The 20,026-nt window shown below is 48.1% G+C and overlaps 1 protein-coding gene across 1 annotated transcript in view; it reads right to left on the reverse strand.

Annotated features, from left to right (window-relative positions):
- The window catches only part of NOC2L (NOC2 like nucleolar associated transcriptional repressor), a 144,143-nt gene that overhangs the window by 46,046 nt on the left and 78,071 nt on the right, over positions 1–20,026 (reverse strand). Inside the window, exon 13 of the mRNA XM_075328046.1 lies at positions 23–136. Coding sequence (XP_075184161.1) covers positions 23–136 — 114 coding nt within the window. The remainder of the gene's footprint in view (positions 1–22; positions 137–20,026) is intronic.

Consider the following 20,026-nt stretch of genomic DNA (forward strand, 5'->3'; position numbering starts at 1 on the left):
CGAGGATATAACAATCATTTACCCTGAACACTTTCTCCAGGAGGTTCACGTTGGACAGCTTTAAGATCACAGCGAAGTTGATCGGTTTTACGCTAATCCTTCCTGGCCGTTTGTTAAAATTCACTTGCTGGAAAATCTGCAGGAAAGAAAAAAATAAATTAAAGTCCTCGCTGGACGTAAAAAAAAATAAAATAAAAAAATAAATAAAAAGAGGCCGATGCAGCTGTGGGCGTTCACATCAAGGTTTGTACATCTGGGCCGTCTTCCAGGATGGGTAATGTGCCAGCGGATTAGTATTTTCTAATTAATATGTAATTAACTAATGTGTCATTATGTAATTCTGCAGCTCTGACTTGTCAATGTAAAGCCATCAACAACACACACAGGCATCAAATGAACGATGCAGAAACAATTCAACTCAGGTGGGTTTTAGTTATTTTTTTTTTTCACTGTTTTACACTTTTGCATTTGGGGGTTTCTGAGGACCACCACCCATCCTTGTGTCAGCAGCCTGTGGTACACCAGCTGCTGGAAAACTAACTCCCGGCATACGGTAAAGTCTAGAGAGCTGCAGGCTACTGCCCCTCTACAAGAGCAACTCCTATGTATGTGCTACAAGAGCAAGGGACAGCACCCTGCAGCACTATAGGTGTTGGGAAACCAACTCCCAGCATGCCCCAACATCTGGAGACACGCAGGCTGCTGCCTCTTTACTAGAGTAACAATAATAATAATAATAATAATAATAATAATAATAATAATAATAATAAGTATAAGCCTTCGAACTAAAGCAAGACACAGCAACCTGCAGCACTATAGGTGTCGGGAAACTACAACTCCCAGCAAGCCCTGACATCTGGAAAGCCAAAGGCTGCCGCCCCTCTACTAGAGCAATGTGTGTGTAGATATGTTGGGGGTATAGGTGTGTATTATATAAATGTATATACTAATATATATATATATATATATACTAATATATATATATATTTATTATATGTGTGTGTGTGTGTGTGTGTGTATATATGTGTGTGTATATATATATTTATATTATGTGTATGTGTGTGTGTGTGTGTGTGTGTGTGTGTGTGTGTGTGTGTGTGTGTGTGTGCGTGCGTGCGTGCATGTATATATATATATATATATATATATATATATATATATATATATATATATATATATATGTGTATATATATATATATATATATATATATATATGTGTATATATATATATATATATATATATATATATGTGTATATATATATATATATATATATATATATATATATATATATATATATATATATATATATATATATATATATATATATATATATATACATACATATATATATACATATATATATACAGTGCCTACAAGTAGTCTTCCACCCCCTGCAGATTTAGCAGGTTTGATAAGATGCAAACAAGTTAGAGCCTGCAAACTTCAAACAAGAGCAGGATTTATGAACAGATGCATAAATCTTACAAACCAACAAGTTATGTTGCTCAGTTAAATTTTAATAAATTTTCAACATAAAAGTGTGGGTCAATTATTATTCAACCCCTAGGTTTAATATTTTGTGGAATAACCCTTGTTTGCAATTACAGCTAATAATCGTCTTTTATAAGACCTGATCAGGCCGGCACAGGTCTCTGGAGTTATCTTGGCCCACTCCTCCATGCAGATCTTCTCCAAGTTATCTAGGTTCTTTGGGTGTCTCATGTGGACTTTAATCTTGAGCTCCTTTCACAAGTTTTCAATTGGGTTAAGGTCAGGAGACTGACTAGGCCACTGCAACACCTTGATTTTTTCCCTCTTGAACCAGGCCTTGGTTTTCTTGGCTGTGTGCTTTGGGTCGTTGTCTTGTTGGAAGATGAAATGACAACCCATCTTAAGATCCTTGATGGAGGAGCGGAGGTTCTTGGCCAAAATCTCCAGGTAGGCCATGCTATCCATCTTCCCATGGATGCAGACCAAATGGCCAGGCCCCTTGGCTGAGAAACAGCCCCACAGCATGATGCTGCCACCACCATGCTTGACTGTAGGGATGGTATTATTGGGGTCGTATGCAGTCCCATCCAGTCTCCAAACGTCACGTGTGTGGTTGGCACCAAAGATCTCGATCTTGGTCTCATCAGACCAGAGAACCTTGAACCAGTCTGTCTGAGTCCTCAAAGTGATCATGAGCAAACTGTAGACGAGCCTTGACATGACGCTTTGAAAGTAAAGGTACCTTACGGGCTCGTCTGGAACAGAGACCATTGCGGTGGAATACGTTACTTATGGTATTGACTGAAACCAATGTCCCCACTGCCATGAGATCTTCCCGGAGCTCCTTCCTTGTTGTCCTTGGGTTAGCCTTGACTCTTCGGACAAGCCTGGCCTCGGCACGGGTGGAAACTTTCAAAGGCTGTCCAGGCCGTGGAAGGCTAACAGTAGTTCCATAAGCCTTCCACTTCCGGATGATGCTCCCAACAGTGGAGACAGGTAGGCCCAACTCCTTGGAAAGGGTTTTGTACCCCTTGCCAGCCTTGTGACCCTCCACGATCTTGTCTCTGATGGCCTTGGAATGCTCCTTTGTCTTTCCCATGTTGACCAAGTATGAGTGCTGTTCACAAGTTTGGGGAGGGTCTTAATTAGTCAGAAAAGGCTGGAAAAAGATAATTAATCCAAACATGTGAAGCTCATTGCTCTTTGTGCCTGAAATACTTCTTAATACTTTAGGGGAACCAAAGAGAATTCTGGTGGATTGAGGGGTTGAATAATAAATGACCCTCTGAATAAACTTTTCACAATTTAAAAAAAAAAAAAGAAATAACATTCTTTTTTGCTGCATTTCACACTTCCAGGCTGATCTACAGTCCAAATGTCACAATGCCAAGTTAATTCCGAATGTGTAAACCTGCTAAATCTGCAGGGGGTTGAATACTACTGGTAGGCACTGTACATAGTGTGTGTGTATGTATGTATATATAAACACATATACACACACACACACACACACACACACACATTATATACCCCCAACATATCTACACACACATTACTGTAGAGAAACCAAGGAAAAAAATTGTGAAAACATACCCTGCTGTAACTAAATAAAAGCATAGTGCATATAAACATAGGGTACTTAGTAAACACTGTTTTTGATCAAAAAAAGCATAAAGCTATCCCACCAAACGTCAAGGTGTACCCAGTTGGGATAGTACCTACACTCTCTAATATTAAAACCTTACCATGGGTCTAAAATAGGCCTCAATGTGGCTAAGGGCTGAGAGCGACCGGGTCCCAACAGGACACACACAGTCAGGGGGATTCACCCTGACTGTGTGTGTCCTGTTGGGACCCGGTCACTCTCTTTGTCTCATGGCCAGTGTGAACATGGTCTCACAAGTTCCATGTATACCATCTCATACTCCGGCTCACTTTTTTGTTTTTACACACATTACTGTAGTAGAGGTGCAGTCAGGTCCTGCTGGGAGTTGTAGTTTCCCGACACCTATAGTGCTGCAGGTTGCTGTGTCTTGCATTAGTTCGAAGGCTTGTACATAGGAGTTACTCTAGTAAAGAGGCAGCAGCCTCCGGTTCTCCAGATGTTGGGACATGCTGGGAGTTGGTTTCCCAACATCTATAGTGCCACACATACATACACACACACACATACACACACACACACATACACACACACACACACACACACACACACACACACACACACACACACACACATATATCCTGCTAAAGAAAGAAACAGCAACCTGCAGCACTATAGGTGTTGGGGCATGCTGGCAGTTGTAGTTTCCCAACATTTGGAGATATGCAGGCTGCTGAACCTCTGCTAGAGTAACTCCTATGTATATGTCCTAACACCTAAATTGCTGCTCCTCTACTACTACTAATTCACCCTGCACCACTACAGGTGTTGGGAAACAAACTGCCAGCATGCACCAACATCTGTAGAGCTGCAGGCTGCTGCCCCTCTACTAGAGTAATTCCTACGTATATGTCCTACTAAAGCAAAGCACAGCAACCTGCAGCACTATAGGTGTCGGGAGACTACAATTACTTGAATGCTCTTACAGCTGGAGCGCCCCTCTACTAATGTAATTGCTATGTATATATGTCCTAGTAAAGCAAGACACAGCAACCTGCAGCACTATAGGTGTTGGGAAACTAACTGCCAGCATGCCCTGACAGCAGCGCTATAGGAGTTGAAAAACAACAACTCCAAGCATGTCCTGACAACTGGAGAGCCACAAGTTGCTGCCCCTCTACTAGAGTATCCCCTACTAAAAGGTATTGCAACCTGCAGCACTATAGGTGTTGGGAAACGAAATCCCAACATTCCCAGAGAGCTGGAGTGCTGCTGCCCCTCTACAAAAGTAACTCCAAAGTATATATGTCCTACTAAAGCAAGGCATAGCAACCTGCAGCACTATAGGTGTTGGGAAACTACAACACCCAGTATTGTCCTCATAGCAGGAGTGCTGCAGGCTGCTGCCCCTCTGCTGCAATAATTCCTATGTATATAGGTCTTACTAAAGCAAGGCACAGCAACCTGCAGCACTATAGGTGTTGGGAAACTACAACACCCAGTATTGTACTGATAGCAGGAGTGCTGCAGGCTGCTGCCCCTCTGCTGCAATAATTCCTATGTATATAGGTCTTACTAAAGCAAGGCACAGCAACCTGCAGCACTATAGGTGTTGGAAAACTACAACTTCTGTCCAAAGTCCTACTAAAGTAAGGGGTTAGTAAACTGAGTCACTACTTCTGTTCGGCAACTACAACTCTCAGCATGCCATGAGTCAGGCCGCTGATCCCCCTCCCCTCTTAGAGCATCCCGCGACCAAATGTCCTACTACAGCAAACCTGCGGCCCTCCACAAATAGAAATTTACAATCCCCGCATGTCCTGAGAGTTGTAGTGCCCCCAATAGCTGGGGGGGGGGGGTGCAGGTTGCAGATGCCTGTACTGGAGCATAGAGGGATTTTCTCTGCTCGGGACCCCCACGTCTATGCGCCAAAGAGGAGCGCCAGCACGTAATGGTAATGACCACTGCGGGGAAAAAGTATAACCAGACGGGGCACCCTCCCAGGAATAACACTTGGACGCCAGGGGTGAGAAACGCCGGCTTCTTTTTATAAGAGGGCTTGTATTAATTACGTAACCCCTCTAATCCGTGGCGGCCAAGAGCCGGAATCCAATATCTACGCTGCCGCAATGTGCCGGCATGGGAAAGACGTCCAAGCTTTCCTTCGTCAATAAGAAAAGTTATTCATGTGTCTGTCTTCCAAGACTCTCACTTCAAAGTCTTCAATGGGTTTTATGAGTAAGAAATGTGATTTTACGAGCAGCCCCCATGTATTTAACATAAAGGGACGTTAAATCATCGCTCAATCAATCACAATCCACTCGGCCGTTGGATACTGAGCGCCATAAAGCCGCGCTATCAAAAAAGGTTCCCCTATTATTTTTTATGTGGGACGCAAGTTGTGAGCGTAATAAAATCAATTATTGATGGATTATACGCAAGTTTTAACATAAGCCAGAAGTTCCAGTGCGAGAAGATCAGACGCTCGGCAGCTTTCCCTCATGTCTGGCCAATAGGGGCAGCGATCCAATGGAATTTATGGTTTACAATCTAACACTTTCTGTATAAAAAAAAGTATCGGCTGCTCAAGAGGGAAAAAGACAAGCCGTGTCAGAAGAAAACTGAAGATTTTGTAGTTCGTCATACCACTTCACATATAATGGTAAAAAGGGAATACACTCAGCTGAGTATTATGCAATGCCACTTATTTTCCCTATAGAGCTCGGCTGCTGCACGCCTCTTACGTGGAAGGATTCCTGCAAACCTATATCTGCAGAAAATGATCCTCCTGGTACCAGGAGTCTGATACATACTACACACTATAGATCCTGCCACAATAATAGGATCTGATGATCGCAAATCCGTAGAGTGTAATCTACTTTCCATTATGAGGAAATAAAACCCTTGCGTAGCTGGTGTACGATCCCTACTCCCTCCCTGCAGATTCTCTCCTCTCTTTAGGCTATGTTCACACGACGCTTTTTTGCAGCATTTTTTTCTGCAGTCATTGCTTGGCAGTAAAAGCTGATGCCAAAACTTAAGCTTTCCTGCCTTTTCACTTATTGCATTTTTAAGGATCCCCAAAATCAGCTTTGTTTCCACCTTGTAAGCAGAGGGCATTGCTTACTTTCACAAGTTGATGGGCATGGTTTACTATCACACGTTGGCAGGACATTGATTACTTTCACATGTTAGTATAGCGTTGTATACGTTCACACATTGGTAGGGCATTGTTTACTTTCCCACACTGCCAGGGCATTGTTTACTTTCACAAGTTAGTAGGGCATTGTTTACTTTTACATGTTGGTATGACATTGTTTACTCTTCCATATTGGCAGGGCATTGTTTACTTTCATAAGTTGGTAGGGCATTGTATACATTCACACATTGGTAGGGCATTGTTTACTTTCCCACACTGCCAGGGCATTGTTTACTTTCATAAGGCAGGGCATTGTTTACTTTCATAAGTTGGTAGGGCATTGTATACGTTCACACGCTGGTAGGGTATTGTTTAATTTCACATGTTGGTAGGACATTGTATACTTTCCCACATTGTTTACTTTCACAAGTCAGTAGGGCATTGCTTACTTTCACAAGTTGGTAGGGCATTTCAGTTGGTCAGACATTGATTACCCAACACGTTAGTAGGGCACTGAATACATAACTAGTGGGTGCAACTCGAGTATCCAAGTATAATGGAAGTCAATGGGGAATGGAAGCATTTTTCTGGAAAATTTCCTGTAAAAATGCTCAAGTTTCCCATCGACTCCCATTAAACTCAAGTTGCACTCGGTCCGAGTATTAACTGCTTATTACCAGTGCCAAACACCCACGCATGGTAATACTCGCTCATCACTATACCTAACACATTGAAAGGGAATTGGATACTTAACAGGTTGGTAGGGCATTGTTTACTTTCACACATTGGTAGGGTATTGACTTGGTCAGGCATTGTTTACTTTATGACATCACTAATTATCATTATAGCACCATTTATTCCATGGCGCTTTACAAATATAACCTAATTAAACTGCATTTGGAGTCAGGAGAAGACTTTATGGTTTGCCCTTTGTAAAATCACAAAAATAAATGGGTTCCATATCTTGTACCTGTGGGGGTTTTTTTCCCACCAAAAACGCTGTAATAACGCAGAAAGAATGGACATGCTGCAGTTTTCAAAAACACAGCAGTTGTCCAATTCAATCGGTGGGGGGGAAGAGAAAAAAAAAAAAGCTGTGTGCGCATGAGATTTCTGGGATCTCATAGCCTTTGCAGGTATTGTAAGACACAGCTTTTAATTTGCATAAAAAAAATAAAAAAAGCCGCAAAAATGCAATGTGTGAACATATCCTTACACGGATTCTGCCTCCCCTCTCTCGCTGCAGATTGCGCTATAAACTCCAAATTCGGTGCTCGAGTAGAGATCTACCCAGAATTCGCCGTTCCTTTTTGAGATGCAATGAGCATCTTATTTAATTAGCAATCCAAAATCATGCAGACGACGTTTCGGACGTGTGTAATCAGACCCTCGTCAGATGCTGCGACTAATACAGAACAATGAGGGGGAAACAAAACCACAAAAGAACATCTGTCAGGATGATGAGCAGAGAGCGGCCGCACACAATGGAACGAGCGCGGCCGTGTCCTCGGTGACGGCTGATGACAGCCCCTCTGACGCCTTATTTAAAGGGGGAACAAAATGATCTGCCACAGAAATTCAGACTCGGGATGTCCCGTAAACGTGGGACCCGGCCAAATTCATGGATCTGCTGACTATAAGGCTAATAGGATGGGGAACGTACAGAGGAAGATTTACATTGCTGCTAATATTGCATGCCGGAAGCTTAAATCAATGGGGGGGGGGGGGGATTTAAAGTCTAATTCACTCGGCTGCGTTTTTCTATTGGCCGCGGGTCCCTGCCTAACTCCAGATTTTTCAATCTGAACTAATAGCCTCGCAAATGCCCCAGAGGTTGTCAGGCTGTGTCAAGAGATCGGAGGTCGAGCCGTGACCTGCAAACTATTCGTAACGCAGTGTACGGCCACTGAATGCATATACACACACTCTTTCTTTTTGTCCACTGGCCTGACCCCTTGACTGTGTGCCAAGCACCTAGCCCCCCGCCCCACCCTACCCAATGCATCTAACACCCGGGCCCACACACTTCGTGCACCAAGCATCCGGGCCCAGCCACTAAGTGTGCTCGGCACCAGAGCAGGCCCCTGTGAGCCCGGCACCAGAGCCGGCCCCCGTGAGCCCGGCACCAGAGTCGGCCCCCGTGAGCCCGGCACCAGAGCCGCCCCCCGTGAGCCCGGCACCAGAGCCGCCCCCCCCCCCCCGTGAGCCTGGCACCAGAGCCGCCCCCCCCGTGAGCCTGGCACCAGAGCCGCCCCTGTGAGCCGAGCCATTGCGCCCCAAAGACCGAGCTCCTGTACCAGACAGCACCCGCGAAGTGCACGGGTTACTGCATATTACTGATATCCCTGTTTAAAGCCTGCGCCATTTCCATGTGCTCCCCGGTCGGTGTTTCTGTAAGAGGCTTCAACTGTGAATTCAATCATTTAATTAGAAAATGGTTCCTGTAAAACCATTAGAGAAGGGAATCTTTAAACCTCCCGACTGGTTGCAAAAGGGCACGGAGAATGCGCCAGCTTCACAACCTCGGGTGTCTCGGAGATTAACAACTCCTGTTTTCTCCATCCACTCAAGGTCCCAATACCACAAACTAGGCGCGCCACCCGATGCTGCGGGAAATCATTCTTGAAAATGTCAGGAGCAATTCCAACCCTTCCAACTGGTCTTAATGGCTTAAGTATCTCCCCCCCACACCCCAAGAAAAAAAAAACCCAACAAGTTATTAAAATCCAGTGTTTATAAATGGAAACATTCCGGAGATATTTAAAGGGACCCGATATTTATTATAAAGGCAGCTGAAGGCAGGAAACTCATCCGGGTGGATTAAAAGGGGTTGTGTCCAGAAGATGACCCCCATACATTGCCCCGTGACGATGACCTCTAGCACTTCATCTATTAAACTACAACTCCCATCATTCCTCATCGCTGACGGCATATGGCCATGCATAATAAGGAGGGCGATCTCCCATGCAAAGAATCCTCGCCGCTCATTAGGTGTAATCAGAAGATTTAACTAACGGGATGATATTGCTACTCGCCCATCGTATACGGTAAATGGGCCCTTAAGAGGCGCGAGGCTCCGACGCCAAGTGTTAATGACCGTAATGAAGACTTGGCTCGGCTGATGATCTGAGCACTTACCGGCACCGGAAAACCAAACACTGCAGAAGATATCTTCAGCCTCGGAACTGGTAATATATTCAGATCTGCTTTATTTCCGCTGACTTCTGGATAATTAAAGGGAACCTGTCGCCAGATTTTCGCCTTCTAAACTAAAACTAGCGCCTGTGCTGCATTCCATGAAGGTGCACATTACCCCCTGACCCCACCTTTACACCCCCCAAATACCTTTGTAAAATCTCCCATCTTGTATGTAAATTGTCCGGTCCGATGGGCGTCCTAATCTACGCCTCTGGTCCCTCCTTTCATCCTCCTACTGTGCTGATTGACGTGGATGACGCCATCCATGTAGGCAGGCATAATCTCTCATGTGCGGACACATTCCCGGCTCGCGCAGACACACTTTGCTCTGCCCTATTGCAGGCAGAGCCAAAAACGTAGGTGCGTCTGCGCAAACCAGTAAGTGCTCTGCGCTGGCGCAAGATATTGCCCCGCTATGTGCAGGAGATGGGAGACATCATCAATATCCCTAGGCAAAATATTGCGCCTGCGCAGAGAACTCGCCGGTTCGCGCAGGCGCACCTATGTTTTTGGCTCTGCCTGCAATAGGGTAGAGCGAAGTGCGCCTGTGCGAGCCAGGAATGTGTCTGCGCAGGTGCCCACCCATCAATGTCAATCAGCATGAGAGGACGGCGAAAGGAGGGACAGGAGGCACAGATTAGGACGCCCAGAGGTCAATTTACATACAGGGTGGGAGATTTTATAAAGGTATTTATGGGGTCTACTGGGGTGGGTCAGGGGGTAACGTGCACCTTTATAGAATGCAGGACAGGCGCTGCTTATGGTATTAGTTTTAGTTTAGAAGGACAAAATCTGGTGACAGGTTCCCTTTAAGTCTCAGATCAGAGCCATGTATTTTATACAGATGCCCCTCTGTACCAAGGGGGTGTCCAATAATCTTAATTACTCACCGGTAATGGGATTTTCAATAGCCCATGACAGCACCACATGAGAGATAGGTTCCGCCCACATCAGGACAGGAAACCCACTGATAAAAAGGCGGTACCTCTCCTCCACATCAGTAGGTTTTCAGAGCCAGAGAGGACCAACAAAACACAACAAACAGATTAATCATACCACCACCCAAGGAAAAACACCCATAACTAACACTCCCCGAAGGGTGCCCACAACCAGTGAATAGGGGGGGAACTAAGGGTGCTGTCATGGGCTATTGAAAATCCCATTACCGGTGAGTAATTAAGATTTTTCCCTGCCGCCCATGACAGCACCACATGAGAGATTTATATAGACCATCCACCTTAGGGAGGGACCACCGCCTGCAAGACCCGTCTCCCAAAGGAAAGGTCAGTTGTGGAGGACAAGTCCAGCCAAAGTGCCGAAAGAAAGTCCCAGGAGACGACCAAGTAGCCACCCGACAGATCTGGTCAATAGAGGCATCCGCCCTCTCTGCCCAAGACGTAGACACTGCTCTAGTGGAGTGCGCCCTTATGCCCGGAGGAGGAGTGGCGTCTTTAGCCGAGTACGCCAAACCGATGGCATCCCTGACCCATCTGGCCAAGGTAGCCTTAGAAGCCCCATGCCCCCTGGACTGCCCCTGAAAAGTGACAAACAGGACCTGAGACTTCCTCCATTCCCTAGTCCTATCTAGGTACGTGACTAAGGCCCTCCGGACATCCAACGTGTGTAACCTAGCCTCCTTCTCGTTCCGAGGGGGGTCACAGAGGGAAGGGAGCACTATCTCTTGGGACCGATGAAAAGGTGTAGAAACCTTGGGCAAGTAGCAGGGATCAGTCCGCAACACTACCCTATCATCCAGAATCTGGGTATAAGGGTGAACCACAGACAAGGCTTGGAGATCCCCCACCCGCCTGGCCGAGGTGAGTGCGACGAGGAGAAAAACCTTAAGGGACAGCAGTTTGAGAGGGACTTCCCCTAAGGGCTCAAACGGTGGCCCTGTGAGGGCATCCAACACTAAATTAAGGTCCCATGGGGGAACCCTGGGAGCCTGAACAGGTACAGACCTGGACTTAGATTTAATGAACCGGCAAATCCATTCATTCTGTGCCAGACTACAATGAAACAGTGCCCCTAAGGCCGATACCTGCACCTTGAGCGTACTGGTGGAGAGCCCCAATTCCAACCCCCTCTGGAGGAATTCCAGAATAGCCGAGATAGGAGGGGGGCCCTCCGCCCGAGCCCCCGACTGAAGGAGAAAGCGCTTCCAGACCCTACCGTAAATGGCCGTGGTGACCACTTTCCTACTGCGAAGAAGAGTATCGATTAAGCAAGAGGAAAACCCCCATCGAGCTAGCAGCCGCCGCTCAAACGCCAAGCCGTCAAATGGAGAGCCGGGTCGGGGGGGTGACGGACTGGGCCCTGGGACAGGAGATGAGGGGCGTCCGGGAGAACCCAAGGATCCACCAGAGACAGTGTCCGCAGCCAGTAAAACCATGCCCGTTTCGGCCAGAAGGGGGCGATGAGAACCTCCGCTCTGTCGGTCCGGATTTTCCGGAGAACCGAAGGCAACAGGATCAGGGGAGGAAACGCGTACAGGAGGCCGTGAGACCAAGACATCTGGAAGGCATCGAGGGCAACAGGATCGTCTCGGGGGTTGAGAGAGCAGAACCTGTCCACTTTCCGATTCTCCTTGGTAGCGAACAGGTCGAGAACAGGGGCACCCCACAGAAGCGTGAGTTTGCGAAAGACCCCCGGGTCCAAGGACCATTCCCCCTGACTGAGACAGTGCCGGCTGAGGAAGTCTGCCTCCTCGTTTTCCGCCCCCTTGATATGAAGAGCTGTTAAGGAGGAGAGATGTTGTTCGGCCAGCTGGAAGATGCGCATAGTCAGAGCCAGAAGAGAAGGGGATCTGGTGCCTCCCTGATGGTTGACGTACGCCACAGTCACCCTGTTGTCTGAAAGGACCCGAACATGGCGACCTCTCAAGAAGGGGAGGAACCCCTCTAGTGCCTTGAGAACCGCCATGAGCTCCCTGTAGTTTGAGGACTGTCTGACCAACCGAGCGTCCCAGGGACCTTGAAGCACCTGTTGGCGCAGATGGGCGCCCCACCCCCAACGGCTGGCATCCGTGACTATAGTGTCCGTGACCGGGGAAAGCCAAGGAACCCCCGTCTGGAGGTGAGAGGGGTCCTGCCACCAACCCAGGGAGTGCAAGGAGTCTGCAGACAGGGTCAACTTCTTCTCCAAACAGCCGCCACACAGTCTCTGAAACCGAAGGACCTCCAACTGGAGGATTCTGGAATGCAGTTGGGCCCACCATACCCCTGGGATGCAAGAGGTAAGAGTCCCGACCAGCGACATAGCCTGCCGTAAGGACATGCGTGGGCAACTCCTTACGGAAGAGATTAAGGACAAGATCCTGGTGACCTTGTCCACCGGCAGGTGGCACAACTGACTTGTGGAGTCCAGGACGAGACCCAGGAAGACCTGACATTGGAGAGGCTGGAGTCTGGACTTCCGCAGATTCACCACCCACCCTAGACCTTCCAGGATGGTGATGACCCTGGTCACATGAGCCGCACAGAGAGACTCCGACTGACCCACTATCAGGAGGTCGTCCAGATACGGAACGATCAATATGTCCTGTTCCCTGACATGTGCCATGACCTCTGCGAGGACTTTGGTGAAGATCCGCGGGGCCATGGAAAGCCCGAATGGCAGCGCCGCGAATTGGAAGTGTCTCAGCCTCCCGGAGACGTGTAGTGCGAACCTGAGGAACCGCCGGTGAGCCGGAAAAATAGGGATGTGATAATAGGCGTCCTTCAAGTCGAGGACCGCCATAAAACACCCTGGATACAACAGCCTGATAGTTGACTTCATGGTCTCCATTTTGAAGGCTCGCTGCACCAGATGCAAATTCAAGCTTCTCAGGTTGAAGATGGTGCGGAAGGTGGAGTCCGGCTTCCGAACCAGAAACAGAGTGGAGTAAAAGCCGTCCCCTTCTTGACCTATGGGGACCTCCTGAATGACTTTCCTCGAGAGGAGAGTTAGCACTTCTACCTCCAAGGCCATCTGCAAGGACCGCAAGGATGTTATTATTAGAGACCCCCGAGGGGGTGAACGGAAGTCCAATTTTAACCCTTCCGCCACAATCTGAAGGAGCCACTTGTTGGAGGAGATTTCCTGCCATGCATGGAGGAAGAGGGACAGCCGGCCCCCTACCTGATGACAGGCGTCATTGAGAGGGTTTGGGCTTATTATCGGAGTGCTTGCCAAAGAGAAAGCCCGAGGTATTCTTTCTACGGTCCTTCCACTGATCTTGCGGTTTTTGAGACTTCTTTGCGAAAAACTGACGTCTCCGAAAGGGCCGGCTGCGAGAGGACGCCACCGGAAAAACTGGAAACCCGTTTCTTATCGGATGCCTTAGTGAGGAGGTCGTCCAGGCCAGAGCCAAAAAGATAGGCACCTTCACAAGGCATGCTGCATAGTCGCCCCTTGGATTGGACATCTCCCTTCCAAGTTTTCAGCCAGAGGGCCCGACGCGCGGAATTGGAAAGCGCCGCCGACCTGGCAAATAGTCTTAAAGAATCAACCGAGGCATCAGCCATAAAGGCAGCAGCACCCTGTATTAAGGGCAAGGACGAGATAATATCTTTCCTTGGAGTGTCATTGCGCAACTGGTCTTCCAACTGCTGAAGCCACACCATTAAAGACCGGGCAACACAGGCGCTGGTCATGGCAGGGCGCAAGCCACCTGCCGCAGACTCCCATGTACCTCTCAGAAAACCATCAGCCTTCCTATCCAGCTGATCCTTAAGGGACCCCAAGTCCTCAAACGGCAAGGTAGTGGAGCGAGACGCCTTGGCAATAGCGACATCAATTTTCGGGGTTCTATCCCAGGAGGTAGACGCTTCCCCATCCACAGGGTACTTCCTTTTAAGGGAAGAGCTAAGATTCAACCTTTTGTCCACTTTTTTCCACTGGTCAGCAATGAGACTCTGAACCTTCTGGGGAATGGGAAACCCCTTACGCTTCCTGGAATCCAAGCCCCCAAACATGACATCCTGGGTAGATTCGGGCCCCCTGGGGTCCACGATGCCCATGGTCGAACGTACCGCCTTCACCAAAGGTCCTACGTCTGCCGTAGGGAAACAAGGACGACCACCTTCATCGGAAGAGGAAGAGGAGTCAGAATCGGAGGAGGAGGATCCCGAGGAGCCTGACGACCGAGAGTCATGAGCCGAACCCGCCGAGGTATCGGGAGTAGACAGCTTAGGATGACGGGATTTCTTGCGCCTCTTGCCCCCCTTAAGGGATTTAAGGGACTCCTGTACTTCTGCTCTGATAATGGAACGTAATTCAGATGAGAACCCCGGCCCCTCTTTGAGTAGGGTCTGTTGGACACAGCCTGCACACAGGGCCTTGGTGTAATCAGAAGACAGGGAGGAGTGGCATATGGCACATTCCTTGTGACGCTGCTTGGAGGCACATTTTTTCGGTACCTAACAAGAGAGGGGACATGGAAACGGGGACTTAGAAACATGGAAGACCACGAAGTCCACTCACCCCCACGACTCCTGGCAATACCGGATCAGGAGGCGGATTCTTATCTCCCTTGGACCTCTTGGGACCCACCGACCGAACGCTGCCCGGACTGGATACAGCCTTCCGGGAACGATCCGCAGAGCCGCGTTCCGAGCCACGCTGTGGCGACTCCTTGCGCTGTTCCTTGCTGCGGGGTGAATCTCCTGCCATAATGGTAACAATGGAGGAGAAAAAACTCACCAGTCCCAAGCGCCGGTCATATTTGAAACAGAGATCCCTCGTTACATGGGCGCCGCCATCTTGGATCCTAGTGCGCATGCGCACACCAGTCACTTCCTGGTCGCATTGCGCACGTCACCATGGAATCGCGTCACTTCCGGCCGGAGCGTCCTGCTTCACTCCAGCGTGCTGCACAGCAGGGACAAGCCTTCCAGCGGCCGCCGTGAGTGCGCACATCCCTGGAGCGACGCCGGGCCGAGCTCCCGCTCCAGGCCCGCGCCTCACCGCCGCAGAGGTCTGAGACCGAGGGGGGGTGCAGCCAGGCCCGAGCACCGGCTTCAGGTAAGTACCAGGCTTCCACACCGGGTCGGACCTGGGACAGCAATGGGTTGTCCATACCAGGACAGGAAACCAAACTGATGTGGAGGAGAGGTACCGCCTTTTTATCAGTGGGTTTCCTGTCCTGATGTGGGCGGAACCTATCTCTCATGTGGTGCTGTCATGGGCGGCAGGGAAAAAATGGGTAACAGAGACCGGCTGATGAACGTGTTGCCCACTAACCTGTAAAAAGCCGGGACGTCCAATACCAAAAATTGGCCATCAATATTAAATTGGTAGGAGTCCAACACCCAGCACTACCGATCCGGTGGTGGCCCCTTTCATGGTTTACATCCAACCATCTCCGGAGCCAAAAGCTGATTGATGGGTGTCACTTCTGCACCGATCTAATAGGGATGATAGTATAGATCGAGGATAGATCGAGGATTGGACATCAAAATTAGATGCCCAGACAATCCCTTTAAGGATCATTTCTCATAGGTGGTAGATGCCCAGACAATCCCTTTAAGGATCATTTCTCATAGGTGGTAGATGCCCAGACAATCCCTTTAAGGATCATTTCTCATAGGTGGTAGATGCCCAGACAATCCCTTTAAGGATCATTTCTCATAGGTGGTAGATGCCCAGACAATCCCTCTAAGGATCATTTCTCATAGATCGTAGATGCCCAGACAATCCCTTTAAGGATCATTTCTCAAAGGTGGTAGATGCCCAGACAATCCCTCTAAGGATCATTTCTCATAGGTGGTAGATGCCCAGACAATCTCTCTAAGTATCATTTCTCATAGGTGGTAGATGCCCAGACAATCCCTCTAAGGATCATTTTTCATAGGTGGTAGATGCCCAGACAATCCCTCTAAGGATCATTTCTCATAGATCGTAGATGCCCAGACAATCCCTCTAAGGATTATTTCTCATAGGTGGTAGATGCCCAGACATTCCCTTTAAGGATCATTTCTCAAAGGTGATAGATGCCTAGACAATCCCTTTAAGGATCATTTCTCAAAGGTGGTAGATGCCCAGACAATCCCTCTAAGGATCATTTCTCATAGGTGGTAGATGCCCAGACAATCCCTCTAAGGATCATTTCTCATAGGTGGTAGATGCCCAGACAATCCCTCTAAGGATCATTTCTAATAGATCGTAGATGCCCAGACAATCCCTTTAAGGATCATTTCTCATAAGTGGGCATCGGAGAGGTGGAGAACGAGCATGGATGTCCGGTAATGCCCATTCTGTAAGCCAACACAGCCCTACGCCTCCTCTTATATCCAGTCTTCGCTATTCCCCAAACAGTTGTGGGGGGAAGGGAGGGGGTGTCAGATAATTCTTGATAAAAGACTGCTTAAACCGCCCAAATGCCAAAGTCAACAGCAGCTACGGCATCTAAGCGGTTAGACAGGTGGCACCTTCTTCCAACCCATAGGGTATAACAAACGTTTTGGAAAACTCTACACATACTGAATCCCCTCTCTTCTGTATGTGTCATTAAAGCATTCCGATAAAAGCAGATTAGGCCCTCCCCGAAATCCGCCAGACAGGAAGTGATGTCATAACCGACGGTGACCCAACCGCTGAGGCCATAGATTGGTATGGCAGTATGTCCCTGCGCCGCACTCTGTATCGTATGCACCTGTATTGTAGAGCAATCTAGTCCCAAACTAAACCTTGATATAAAAGCAACGTGGAGATGTCCGGAGAAGTGGAAAATAATAAGGAAGGGGGGGGGGGGGGCTGCAATGTACATCAGTAATGATGGAGCCCGGACATATGACTCCCCTGTGGAAATGTGCGGCAGGCAGAAGTCACGGACCTGCCGGGAGGGGAAAGGAAAGGATCACAAAGACGGAGCTGGCAGGGATCTGGAGGATGTGGGCTGGACGGAGCCGAGCAGCCGCAAAACTATTTCCTTCCACTGAACAACATCTTGGCTGCGGGACAGACCGAGCATCACGAGGCAGCGCAAGCCTCCGCCACTTCCCATCCTCAATCCCAACGCTACCAAAATGCAAACGGCAGCCAAGAACATCAATAAAACAAACCTCCGCCCAAACCTCACCCGCTTCTGCACCGTCACTGCCGGACTTGGCCCGGAGTGTTAGACTAGGGAGGATGAGAGGGGTATAAAACAAAAAAATAAATAAAATAGAAAACTGCGGCTGCCGATCAAAAAGGAAAAAGAAGCAGAGAGGTGGCGACCGGCCGCACGGGAGGACATTAATATTAGGCGGATATGTATCACCCGGAGGCCGTGTTTCAAACCCGACGCGGATGGGATGAGCTGGAGCTTAGCACCTCCGCACAGCCACCACCGTGCAATCCTCGGATGATAACCCTCCTGCCTATTATCGGAGTGGGTAGAACTTGTCACTCAACAGGAGCACCGGAGACGCCGGTAGGAAGTGTTCAAGACCCGAATCGGCAAGGAACGGATATAGAAATGCAATACACGGCATCACGGATGAGCGAGGAGGCCGCTAAACCAAGACCGGTCCTTAATGACATTTACAGAGAGCGGCTATCCCTGTAAGGACGCGGCCTCTACTGAGCCTTAAAGGGGGATCCCACCTGAAGTCGACTAAAGGGTGCTTTACACGCTGAGATCCCGTTAGCGATGTGGCACGCCAGATTGCAGATGGGATCTGCCGAGATCGCACATAGGTCGTTTTTTTATAGCGCCGGTCACATGTGCGATCTGGCGTGTCACATCGCTAATGAGATCGCTAGCGATGTTGCAGCGTGTAAAGCACCCATAAGATGTGACCGAGGCCGGTAACGTCACATCTTCAGAAACGTGCACGATACCTGACCGGTAACTGTAGGCGTGGCGTCACCGGCCCCGCTCAGAAGGGGGTGCAGCCTTTCCCAACGGAATTATTATTTTCTCTTTCGTGCCTTCCAAGAGCGTTTTACTGATTTATTTTATTGTATTTATTGTATTTTAAGATGCCATTTAATTTACCGGATCATAAGATGTAAATACAAAAGAAATTCTTTGTGGAGTGGAAAAAAAAGAATGAATAAAATCTGAATTTCTGTGTAAATTGCAATCCCGGCTGTAGAGGCCCCGACACAGACCGATATTGGCGGGGTCAACCGATGGTCTAATGTGTGTGGGGGCAAACAACGATAGGAAGCAAGGTCAATGGCGCATGTCTGATGTCGGACAGTCGATCGCGCTGCTCTCCCAGAGATGAGCGCAGGATAACGTATCAGTTGGAAAATGGGACACGGGAGCGCTTCATTATACCGGAGAGTCGGCTGTCGGCCAAATTATTGTCCAAAGCATCGTTTGATCGACAGCCATGTAATGTGTATGGCTGGTATGTGCTCAGGTTATTGGCTGTTTAATAGATCAATGACATGTTATATGCCCCCCCCCCGCCCTGCAACCTGCTCACCACAATGTACCATTGTGGCAAAGGGCAAAAAAGGGGCTAAAGTGAATGTAAAGTAGTTTATATATATATGTATATATTAAAAAAAAAGAAGTTTTCCAGGAGTTAACAAATGCTCAGGATCGATAACATAAGACCTATCCTCAGGATCGGTAACAATCAATGACCTATCCTCAGGATCGGTAACAATCAATGACCTATCCTCAGGATCGGTAACAATCAATGACCTATCCTCAGGATCGGTAACAATCAATGACCTATCCTCAGGATCGGTATCAATCAATGACATCCTCAAGATCGGTACAATCAATGACCTATCCTCAGGATCGGTACAATCAATGACCTATCCTCAGGATCGGTATCAATCAATGACCTATCCTCAGGATCGGTAACAATCAATGACCTATCCTCAGGATCGGTAACAATCAATGACCTATCCTCAGGATCGGTAACAATCAATGACCTATCCTCAAGATCGGTATCAATCAATGACCTATCCTCAGGATCGGTATCAATCAATGACCTATCCTCAGGATCGGTATCAATCAATGACCTATCCTCAGGATCGGTAACAATCAATGACCTATCCTCAGGATCGGTAACAATCAATAACCTATCCTCAAGATCGGTATCAATCAATGACCTATCCTCAGGATCGGTACAATCAATAACCTATCCTCAAGATCGGTATCAATCAATAACCTATCCTCAGGATCGGTATCAATCAATGACCTATCCTCAGGATCGGTAACAATCAATGACCTATCCTCAGGATCGGTAACAATCAATGACCTATCCTCAGCATTGGTATCAATCAATGACCTATCCTCAGGATCAGTATCAATGACCTATCCTCAGGATCGGTAACAATCAATGACCTATCCTCAGCATTGGTATCAATCAATGACCTATCCTCAGGATCGGTAACAATCAATGACCTATCCTCAGGATCGGTAATATAGCATCAGAGGAGGCACGTTACCCCCACAGATCAGCTAAAATTGTCTCTGACAAATGCACAATATCAGCCATGTACGGGGCAGTCCTGTTGTGTACTGCACATAACCTCTTATTGATTGGTAATCAATAAGTAACTATTGATCAGGATGTGCCATCACACGGGCCGGAGTCATCTGGACATCCACGGTCAGCGCGTTTTCCCTGCAGAGCGTCACTGCAGTCTGGGCGCTGTGTC

Source organism: Anomaloglossus baeobatrachus, chromosome 11 (assembly GCF_048569485.1).
Source record: "Anomaloglossus baeobatrachus isolate aAnoBae1 chromosome 11, aAnoBae1.hap1, whole genome shotgun sequence".
Classification (NCBI taxonomy): Eukaryota; Metazoa; Chordata; class Amphibia; order Anura; family Aromobatidae; genus Anomaloglossus; species Anomaloglossus baeobatrachus.